Genomic DNA, 11,996 nt, shown 5'->3' with positions numbered 1-11,996 from the left:
TGCCAACTGCCATAAAACACCACAGAAGGATTTATTACATCACTGATGACATCACAATTGCTCGAGTGACATCACTGATGACATCACAATTGCTCAAGTGACATCACTGATGACATCACAATTGCTCAAGTGACATCACTGATACATGACATCACAATCGTGGCACACACGCCGCCCGCCCACTTGTTTCCTGTTAGGACCACCGCAAGGCATCACTGCCAGAAAGCCATTAAAAGTAGAAGAAGACTTGGTAAAGGTGCGTTCACACCGACCTATTAAAGTTTTTAGCTGGCGTCGAGTTTACATACAAAGTCAATGCAAACGAGCGATTGAGCGTATATTCGCCTGGGAGAAAAATCGCTGGGCGTCCGAGCGACAGAGACAGAGCGACAGGGAGAAAATACGCTTGTCGCCCGAGATGAAATATCCCAACTCGAGCAAAAATACGCTGGCATCAGTCGCTCGCCGCTCAACGCTGATTGGCTGCCGTGTTGAGAGTGAGTCAAGGATCCCACTGGCTTGGAACAAACCGCTGGTTTATTGTGTGACAACAAACCACATTGACAGGCTGACAGCTGACATGAAGTGAAGTCTGTCCTACCGGAATGGAGCTCGCATTAGGAGCACGCTGATAGGCTTTAGCTTGTAAACAATGACGGTGGCTCGTAGTGGACAAACAGCATGACATTGCGTAACGTTATATCCCCCACATGTCCGTCATTTCGTGTGCCTGTTGATGAGCGATTTAAACAGAGCGACAGAGTGATTCCAAAGGGTTGAATCAAGCGACAGAGCGAAAAATAAATATCTCGGTGTGAACGCACCTTAACCCTTTATTTTACAGGTACCCTAGTTACATATGAACTATTTGTAATTACAAATGAACACCAAATGTAATTACACAGTAATTACCAATAGTTATAAATGAAGTTCATATGTAGTTACATTGTAACAGACCTGTAAAATGGAGTGAGTCTATTCAACTGTAGTTCATATGTAGTTACATTGTAACAGACCTGTAAAGTGGAGTGAGTCTGTTCAACTGTAGTTCATATGTAGTTACATTGTAACAGACCTGTAAAATGGAGTGAGTCTATTCAACTGTAGTTCATATGTAGTTACATTGTAACAGACCTGTAAAGTGGAGTCAATCTATTCAACTGTAGTTATGTAGTTACATGGTACAGTAGGCCTACCTGTAAAGTGGAGTGAGTCTATTCAACTGTATCAGACCTTGTTTGGAAATGTTGTTTGCCAATGGCACACCAAACCAGTGCACCAAACATTCTCCAACTGCCAACAAGAATGTTGGCAGGCAATAACAATGGAAGTAATTGGAGTTCAACATTACAGAACAGAAACAAAATATTTGCTACTGTACTGACTGTATCTACAGTCGTTGGTCGTTCTGGTGGCTTTCTGATTATTTGAGCGCACTCATTCTCCCAAATAAAGGGGAGACGTTTTGTCAGATTACAAGGCTATTAGCAAACGTTAGCTAGTATTGTAAACTGTTTTACAATGGTAATGGTTACTAGCTAAGCTAACGTTAATAGCCTGCAGGTGCAGGAATCTGACAAATCTGCTTGCTAGCTAATGTTTCATTTGCCGTGGCATTTTGCAATACAGTGCAATGTGAATTGATCTGGTAATGCCAGTCTAGCACGTAGCACGCTGAGCTATGCTAAACGTTAACTAACGCTTTGTAGGAAGATGAATCTGAGAACAAACTGTCAAGATGTGGGAAACCATTCAGAAAGTCTACGTGGTCAATTCATTCATGTTGCTAGTAGTTACAGTAGTTAGTTACTTGTTTTCCGTACAAGTCCGTCGGTCTGTCCTGTCGTACTCGTGACATCAGCGGTCGCACTGTGGTCGATCCGTGCGCGAGCGAGGTGGTGCAGACCACAACGTGCTGTCAAGGCCTACCATTCATGAGGCAACAGCAACAGTGAGGAGACCTGGTGTCACGTGGTCAGACCTACACCTGGCTACTGTGAGACTGCTGGAGGCCTACCATGTTGATATAAATAAAACAGGAGAAACTTCTACTTCGACTGCAACTAGAGTAGCCTACGCTCCATAACGGTCTGCCGGTGACAGGCGGAACATTAAAAAAAATTAAAAAGCCGAAACTTATGCAGAATCTTTCGCCCCCTGGTGGCTGGCTGCCAGAGGTGGGGACCAAGTTTAATTTTGCACTCAAGTCCCGACGAGTCAGTGCCAACTAGTTTTTAGATAGATTCAAATACTGTTTATGGACCCCAATATGCAGAAATACTCAAATAGAATAGGTGAAAATAATAGCTACATGTATACTGCATGCAAAAACTGTCAAAACCCGCATCAAAACCCAATTTTTCTCTCACCATTCTTGAAGGCTCATTCTGGACTGCCAGAACCACCCATTCAAAAGGGAATTTGAACTTTTACCACCTGGTCGGCGTTTCAGAGCGCCTACTAGTAGGCTAGGCCAATATCAAGTCTCCTTCAACATGCTTAATAGCAATTAGCTCTCCATCTACTCCTTTTGCCTGCATGCATGTTTACACTTTTTACACTGCACTTTGCATTTTCTTCTTATATTTGTTATGCAATTGGTTTGAAATATCATTCCCTGCTCTGTCTCTACGGTTTTGTGTGTGAGAATGTTGGTGTATTTTGTTGTATTCTGCGTAAACCCTGCTGCAAAACTAATTTCCCCTGGTGGGACAATAAAGTAAACCTACATGGACCTTTTTGTGACTGGAGTACCTTCATTCATCTTATGACTGAAACATGCTTTAAAATTAAACACTACACATTCAATGTTACTAATAAATCGGTATTTTATGCATTTTGAATAAAGAGAAAACATCAATATCAATAGAAAGGTTTTTAATAGTCAATACAAATAATCTAAAAAATATTTGTGGACATTGAGTTGTCAGTTCCAACTCATGCTGCTCTGCCGCCACCTGCTGGTCACCTTACATCATGACTGTTTGACAGGAATATTTACACATTGTTTAGAAGAAACAAGAATGAAGAAAAAAGAAGAAGAAAGAAACAGCATCGCAACCAACGTAACACTACTCAGATTCAAACATGGGACGTCCCTGAAAGTGAAATACACCGTCTCTCTCCGCAAAAGTCAGCAGAAGTCATCTCTCTACATGATTCCCTGTGGCTGTCCCTTCCCTGCGATCTTCTTGGAGCACTCCAGCAGAGCGTTGTGGATGTCTTTGGCACAGGAGATCTGAGACTTGATCATGCCGAGGTATTGGGCGTAGGACAGGGACTCGGTCTGCACCGTGTCCGGCTTGGTGGCCGTGGGGACCAGGTTGGGGGAATGTTTGGCGCTGTCGATGCTCTGGGAGAGGCACTCGTAGGCCAGTCGCTGCACAGAGGGGAGGAACACTGGTGAGTTTGTGCGTAACAGTACGAATCTTGTGTGTGTCAGTCAGTTATGTCACCAATATGCTCCCAGTAGGGGTATGGGTTTTTGCAGGTGGAAAAGCCTTAAGCAACATTTGAGGGCTGGATGATAATTTAATATTGTTGCTTATCAGTTTTCAGTGGAATCATATCATGATTATATTTTTTATTATGATCGCTGATCTTTTTTGGGGTTATTTTATTGTGTCCCTCTACTGTACTACATTTTGTACTTGCTGTGTGAAGCACTTTGTAACACTGTTAAGAAAATATACATATATAAATTATTGTTATTATTACCGGTATTATTATTATTGTTGTTGTTGGGATTTTGGGAAATTTAGGCAATTCTACTGTTGATAACACACAAACTTCCTGTAAAAACTGACAGATTGAGGTATGAGGATTTTAAGTAATATTTGAGAATTTCAGTTTTGTTTGACATCACACCTAACCTGAACAGTAACTTGATTTTTTAACTTGGGATTTTGCATGTGAGCCATATTGTGATATAACTGTATATCAATAAAATCACCTAACCCTCCTTGCCTCGTATGATTGGTATGATTGGTATGAATGTAGACATGAATGGTATGATTGGTATGATTGGTATGAATGTAGACATGAATGATGGTGGTTCGGAGGGGCCGTTGAGCGCCAATGTGTGGCTGCCACGCTTCTGAACCACCAGAATGATGTGAACGAATAATGATTCTGTGTAAGCGCTTTGAGCCTTGGAAAGGCGCTATATAAATCCAATCATTATTATTATTATTATTAATCTTATAATTATTGTGATATTGATTTCAACCATCCCCCAGCCCTATGTGTACACTTCAAACTTGGTGAGTGCGCTGCCGGGTAGACTCCGTTGTCAGTCTATCCGCTTCGCTCAACTGTTGTCGCCACTCAGCAAACGTCTGGGAGCAGAGACTAGCTGCCGGGAACCGATGGAGTGCGGTGCCGAATTTCGGACATGCGCATAGTCATAGTGCCACCTACTGCCAACACAAAAGTGGTTTATCTCGAGAACCATTCATCCAATCGACTTCAAACTTGGAGAATGTGCTGCTGGGGACGTGAAAAAGTGTAGTGTCAAATTTTGTGCAATTCGACCAATCAGAACATGGCTTTCCCGTATCTCCAGAACTGTTCGATGGACTTCAGACTTGGGGGTGTGCTGCTGGGGACCCGACAGAAGGCACTGCTGAATTTTGGCATGTTTGGTTTTTCTCTAGTCAGACTCCATAAGTAATTGTAATAATCACTTTGGGCTCTGGTAACTTGTGATGGGTACAGTGATACTCAACCCGAGGCTCTAGAGCCACATGCGGCTCCTTTATGGGTAGTTGTGGCTCTTTTAAGTCCTACTTAAAATAAATAAATAAAAATCGTTTTTTTTTTTAAAGGGGGAGGAAAGGGAATTTTGTGGATTCTTGCGGCTCTTGCAACAATTTTTTGGTGTCAATGTGGCTCCTGAGTTGAGTACCACTGGATGGGCATATTATTGACATTGTACAGATAGACATAGTTGGGTTTTTATGGTGGAAGGTGGGTAAAAAAGCCTCTCGAACAGCATTTACACCATGGGACACGAAAACTCTCCAGATACCCACTCCAATGAATTTATATTGGGTGGGTTATTGGCAGCTGCTTCTGGCAGGGTGACTCTACCCACCTCTTCAATGACAAAATGGCAAAATCTGGGTTCCATTTTTACCACGTGCGCAGCCTGTGCAGCGCGTAGTCAAGAGAAGGCTTTTTGGGCTGAGTCATTCATTCATTCAGTCAGGAATGGATAACAGCTGAACATCTGCCAGATATTCAAGATATCGAAAACATCTGCCAAACTTGGGCTGTTGAAAGATGTACGGTAGTTTCCTCGAATGGGCTTAAGTTGCATGACGTCGCACATGGTCCTGGGCCGAAGTTGCCCTTGTTTTTAATTAATTGTTACTTTTCCAATTTTTTTTTACTTAATTAGACGAATGAAAAGGCTACAATGAATGTAGTAATAACATTTAATTGCAGGTTCTTTACTGCTGTTATGCAACTGTGAGGAACCTCCATCAGCAATGTACATTGATCGGCTTATAATACAGTATTTAATAAATATCGGCCTTAAGTGATAGCAGTACTTATGATTATGAATGTGTGTGTGTGTGTGTGTGTGTGTGTGTGTGTTGTTATTTACCAAGCAAAGTTCCAGTTGATCGCAGAGGGCATAAAACTCCTCCAGACTTTTATCAAAGCGCTGGACGGTGGCGTCGCTGCTTTTGCTAAGCCAGAAGACACAAAACAAACAGGCTGAACAGTAAAGGTGCTGCTGATCTTTATTATGCGGTCTATACGAGGAATCAGCGTTACGTCACGACACCGCAAAACCCCCGGAACCGTGCCAGCTAACTAATATGAGTTGTGCTAGCCTCAGACTCATCAGTCATTCTTCCTTCTTCGTCTCAGATGGGCAGCCCCTATATCCACTGCAGGATCAGCTAAATGGCTGCACGCGATATACACGTTATCAATCAAAATAAAACTGTACCCACCTCCGAGACAATGTTGTTATCCAAGATATGGGTGCCATGGGATTCCCAAATATTGTGTAGTTTCCAATACCGAGCCCTTATTCACATGCCAGTGCCGATGCTCAACATTGTAAACTGCAGTACACCCTCACAACCACTGAGTGAGCACCAAACCGATACATCCGGCGCTGTGGATTCTTTAGGCTGGATGGTAAAACCTTGCTCCGTGACTTCCGGCTATGGAACGTAGGAACCAAAGTGCAATGTTATGGATCCGGCAAGTTTCTTCAAGTACTTCTTCGTTTGGTATGGCCATGCTTTTCATTTTTTCTCTAACTCGTAGCGACTGGTGAGGTTATGCTGCCTACTGCTGCATTTCTATGGGGGAACAAAAACACTGCGGACCAGAACACAGGGCGGGACATCCTGCCTGTAGTAATACGTACCAGGCTCTTCTCCTCGGGAAGAGCTTGGTGACGCGAGGTTACTTAAACTTCGGCACTGGCATGTAAGGGCTCGGTATTGGGAACTACGCAATATTTTGGAATGTCATGGCACCCACATCTTGGATTGTCTCGGAGGTGGGTACAGTTTTATTGTGATTGATATATGTGTATATCGGTGGAGCCATTTAGCCGATCTTGCAGTGGATATTCACCTTATGTAGCCCCGCCCACTAGACCCAGTTGTGTTATGACTTCCTGGTCAAAACACTGTCTGTTTTACCTGGTCACTAGTACTCTACTGTCACAGGAAGTGTAAACACAATAGGAAGTAATTGGCTGACCCCTGTTGGAACATGGTGAATAGGGCCGGCCCATTCGAGACGAAGAAGGAAGAATGAACGATGAGTCTCGCGTTGAGGCTACAGTTGTGCCAAACAAATGTTAATATCTCAAAAACTATAGCCTACATGACAGCTTATATGACAGCTTATATTTTGACATTTTGAGTGAGAGCAGAAGTAGCTGAAGACTCGAGTCTGATGTATAATATGCATGTCATGTTAAAGTTGTGTGAACTGTCGCAGTTTTTCAAATGTAAACAGCACAGCACAGTGAGACACTCGAGGCTGGCTCCATAGAAATTCATAGAAATTCATAGAATTCATAGAAAGAATTGCCGTTTCCCCCCAGTGACGCCGTTTGGTTACAAAAATGCTTATCGGCTGATCCCTCGTATTAAGCTGTTATAGCCCAGTAAGGCTATAGTATACTTACATGCCGTTGTCAATTGCAGTATTATGCCCCAAATTCAACGACGCAATCTTCATTACATTCTGCAAAAAAGGGAAATAGAGCAAAAAGTGAAATCAGCATGTTCCAATTATTTAATAGACTTAAGCGCATGTATGTACAGACTATAGAGTCTGGAATTAACTCGTGATCATGTGTTGGGTATTCTGGTTTCATGAAGTTTTGGGGTCGGTATGGAGCATAGACTGTATGTGGAGGCCTGACGTTTACGTTACCTGCAGACTCTCTTTCAGCTGGGGAATAAGCATCTTGAATCTGTGGACCGGGTCAAAGTCTTGCTGTTGGCTCAGCTGTTGTTGCTGCTGTAAGGAGGCAGCTTGCTGCATTCCAGGCTGAGCCATTGCTCCACCGGCCTGCTGCTGCTGCTGCTGCGCTGCCATTTTGACCGGCTGGGGCTCGCTCATCATCATCATCCGCCACAACAACAATAAAACCTCCGGTTCGATCTTTTCAGAATAAAGGCATCATTTGTGAAAATCCACAAAATTCAAAAACTTTATTTTGGACACACACAAAAACATATCCTAAAGCAGCCATGTGTTCAGGATGGTCACTATTGTGTAATATATGCGGCTTAGTTAATACATGTGCAGTGTCGTATTTAAATTCTAATCAAATGTGTTTCAATTAACCCGGTTAACGCATGCATTTATTTTGAAGGGCAAACTCCTAAACCGGATAGGTGTCCCTACGCTGCCTTCAATGACTATCGGAAATATTCTGTTATAGCCTAGTACGATTTGTATTAGAAAAGTTGAGAGATCGTCCCAAGTGAGAAATCAGCCTAACATTGATGCCACAGTCACAGTGGAAAATCTCTTGTAAAAAAGTTTAATGTTATAATATTAACATAGCTTTCTCGTTGTGCCGTGCTAATAACAAGAAAATATGTCACTCACTGAAAATATGTCGTAGCGATAAAAATCTTGTAACAAGAACCGTTTATCGTTACTGCTGATTTTTGTTTCACCGTGATTTTTTTTCTTCTTATAGTAGTGGAATACCCGTCGATGTGTGACTGGACATTTAGTCAGGCCGCCTCGCTCACAGAGTTCTGGCATGCAGCCTCTCCTCTCTCTCGAGTCTCCCTAGAGGGTTTTCATAGTCCACTTCCCAGGCTGATTACAACTCTGCTCACCTGTGGGCTCCTCCACTCTGGAGCACCTGCGTGCTGCTCCACTCTGGAACTCTCCATTGTGCTGAACCGGTCTTGAGTCATTTTTGCCAATTTAGTCGGCCTAATGACCTAATTTAAAAAAATCGGCTCCCCTGGGTCACCCGCAGGATTCTTTACACTTCCTGAAAGATTGTGTGATCGCGCGTAAAATGGCATAGCTGTGGCCGAACACAATTCTGCTCTCTCTCTCTCTCTCTCTGTCTCTCTCTCTCTCTCTCTCTCACACACACACACACACACACACACACACACACACACACACACACACACACACACACACACACACACACACACACACATAGAATAGTTTAAAATGTGTGTGATTTGGTTAAAGAGATAGTTAAGTGATACAATATTGGGGAATTTTACTGTTTTCTCCACTTGTCTTATTTGTCCCTGTCAAATAAAATAAATAAACTACTGTGACGGGATCAATGTTAATAATATTGTACTATCGCTTGAAAACTATTATTTATCCGATCCATGCTTGAAAATGATACAAGTCGCATTTCCAAACGATCGGAACTACAGTACGAGCTTACCAATAGTACCTGAATGCAGCAGCGGGGAGTACGCAGATCGGGGAGTGGCTCAACGTGGGCCGCGTTTGACTCCGCCCACTCAAAGTAAAACTCAGCTCTTTCTTCTTCTATCAGATCTTCGGCAGTGTGCACGCTTCTAGGCGTATTACTGCCCTCCGCAGGATAAAGTTCATAGTGACTCTTTTTACAGTGTTTATCATGTACCCACAAAACTACTCTAATATATCTGTAAAAATCCTGTTGAACAAGATCGTATTTTTATGACATTGTCTGGAAATTCCTGCTTATCAAACTGAACCAACAAACAGTGCTGTGATTCCTTTCTCTGCCCATTGAATAAATCTATTATCACTTGCAGCTGGCTTAAAGTCTGGGTCAAAGCTCAGCCACCTCAATATTATTTCTTTCTGAATTCTAAGTTGTTTCACTAGACGAAACCAGGTATCTAGCCTATAGAAAACCTAACCCATCGACTCTGAATATCACTGTGTTTAGCAGCTAGTGGGGATCCTAGCAGACTTTGTATAGGTTTATCCATCAGTGACTACAACACATTATTATTGTAATGTTCTGTGTAGGTGTTGGGATATTTTTTACCTAATATTCGATATTCTTGTCTCATCTTGTGAATAAAATAATGGGAACACGTTTACATTTTCATGAGCCCTCAAAACTTCACACACAACTTCTTACTGAAGTTCAGCTCCCACTGAACTTGAAACCTGTGTAGCTAGGGCCAGCCGGATTCGGAACAGTTAAGTGAAATCAATGCATTTGATAGACAGACATTCCTATATTTTTACTTGTTAAATGTTTTCTTTTTACTAAGTCCATTATTTTATCCATGCTGCCTATTAAAAAAATATATACCATAGCATTTCCACAAGTGAGTGACACATGTTACATTTGTGTACACTCAATTATATCAGCTACATTAAGGAGATCAGAGACTGAACTGTCTGTGCCATTGACACTTGAACACGCTTTATTCCTGTCGGTGTCAAAAACAGTAAGTGTTCTGTACACTCTATTCCTTTATTCCAAAAGCAGCAGACACCCGCATTCGCCTTGTGTCTATAATTTCTACACAAAATTCTTCGTAATCTTCCTGCAGACTGAAATGGAACATGAACGGTTCCCTTAGTTCAGTCTCCTCTTCATCCAGGCCATCAGACATCTGTCGCAGTTCCACCACTGCCCTCAAGCGATCTTCCTTGTCCATGGTGATGACTTGGGGAAGGGAAAGTTTTCCCTTGAATGTTTTTGTGCCACACCACCTTGCTGCCTCAATGGTGTCCCTAAGCAGAGCATCCTCCTAATCAAAAATAAAGAAAACCAGGTTGGAGAAGGCAGAAAACAGTGAAATAAGAAAAGCCCACAACAGGCAACATACCCCGTTCCCTGTTCCCAGTTCTGGCAAGTTCTCAGTTTCTTCTAGAAAGGAAACAGATTGTGGTTCTTATAGGCACAATAACAATGCAAGATGTAAAAAAAAAAAGATCATTAGCAGATTTGAAGTATACTGGTTTAATGAAAATGGAAAAATGACTGCAAAACCAGCGACATCCCACATCTACAACCTTGATGGATGTATATGGGTGTTGCTGGCCCAATAAATGATTTCTCAACTGAAAACACACCATGTTTAACATCAACACACTGACAGGCCAAAAATCTGTCCTTGAGACACTGTCTCAAAGTGGTGGGTATGCTTTCTCTTGTAGTGTGTTTTAAAGTTTTTTTTGTTTAACTTCACTGTGCAATGAGGACAAGTGAATTTCTTTTGTTGACTGGCTTTAGAATACTCTGCGGGGGCCAATGGGGGCTTTGTGGGGGCCTCTGGATGTTGAGCGGGGACCAATGGGTGCTGTGTGGGAGCCTCTGGATGCTGAGCGGGGGCCTCTGGATGCTGAGCGGGGGCCAATGGGGGCTGTGTGGGAGCCCCTGGATGCTGGGTGGGGGCCAATGGGGGCTGTGTGGGAGCCTCTGGATGCTGAGCGGGGGCCTCTGGATGCTGAGCGGGGGCCTCTGGATGCTGAGCGGGGGCCAATGGGGGCTGTGTGGGCGCCTCTGGATGCTGAGCGGGGGCCAATGGGGGCTGTGTGGGGGCCACAGAGTGCTGCATGGGTGCCATGGAAGCTGCGATGCGCCATGGGAGCTGGTGTATTTGTAAATGCCTTGCAAATTGCATTCTATTTATAATTGTTGCTGCACAATAGCAGCAATGAAAATGTGTTGCCGTCCGACAACTTAGGCCACACTTGATCATTGTGAATTCTGTAAGAGAGGAATGAAGGGAACAAGATTCATACTTGTGAAAAAATAGTATATATATAATAAGTAATTAATTTGTGTAATATGTAAGTTCCGCACCTTTGTGTTTCACTGTGGAATGGCCTTTTATATGGTTGTCAACCATATGCTTTTCTCCCGTGTACTACTTACAGAAGTAAGTAATACAAAGCATTTAGTAATTTCAGTGACCTCACCATCTATGATAATAGAAAGGTGTCTCTATATATCAGAGGGGAAAAGAATAGACAAAAGGCACAGCAATTAAAATCCACAAGACCAAATAAAAAAAAAAAATCATCTCAACAACAAATGTTGGCCCAGACCGGCCCAAAACAAATGATCAGATTTTTTTTATATATAGCTTACTGTTATTTACCATTTAATTGTTATTTCATATCCTGATCTTCTGTTTTACTCAACAAACGCAAGCAACAACAAACACAAGCAACACAATATTTAATTAATTAAACATCAGTTGATCTTTCCTGCAGATTACTCAGATGATGGCTATTCGATTGTCTAATGCTTATATGAATGTAGCCTCAACAGCCCGGCGAACGTCACGCATTTCCCATTTTACACTGTGCCATTTTCACGTCTAGGTCTAAAAGCCGGCTTCTACCAGAGTCTTCACGTGAAGTGAAGACATTATCCGATGCAAACGTCTATGCAAATGAGTCAAACGTTGAGGTTGAGCCACTCCCCGATCTGCGTACTGCAGTCAGGGCTACTTGGTTCTCTGTAACCTCGCGTCACCAGGCTCTTCTCGGCGAGAAAGTGG

The 11,996-nt window shown here is 42.7% G+C and overlaps 1 protein-coding gene across 2 annotated transcripts; it reads right to left on the bottom strand.

Annotated features, from left to right (window-relative positions):
- Positions 1–2,862: 2,862 nt before the first annotated feature.
- med29 (mediator complex subunit 29) lies at positions 2,863–7,589 on the bottom strand. 2 transcript variants are annotated; one of them, XM_083637095.1, is made up of 4 exons: positions 7,417–7,589; positions 7,166–7,224; positions 5,612–5,702; positions 2,863–3,379 (listed from the first exon to the last, which is right to left on the bottom strand). In XM_083637095.1, the coding sequence occupies exons 1-4, from the start codon at positions 7,579–7,581 to the stop codon at positions 3,152–3,154; spliced, it is 543 nt and encodes a 180-aa protein (XP_083493221.1). In that variant the 5' UTR covers positions 7,582–7,589; the 3' UTR covers positions 2,863–3,151. The 2 variants fall into 2 exon arrangements, with proteins under 2 accessions (XP_083493221.1, XP_083493222.1); XM_083637096.1 differs by having other exon boundaries at positions 5,612–5,696.
- Positions 7,590–11,996: the final 4,407 nt, after the last annotated feature.

Source organism: Poromitra crassiceps (assembly GCF_964638095.1).
Source record: "Poromitra crassiceps genome assembly, chromosome: 5".
In the NCBI taxonomy this organism is placed as follows: domain Eukaryota; kingdom Metazoa; phylum Chordata; class Actinopteri; order Beryciformes; family Melamphaidae; genus Poromitra; species Poromitra crassiceps.
Note: the sequence above shows the minus strand (reverse complement) of the source record. Positions and strands in the feature narration are given on the sequence as shown.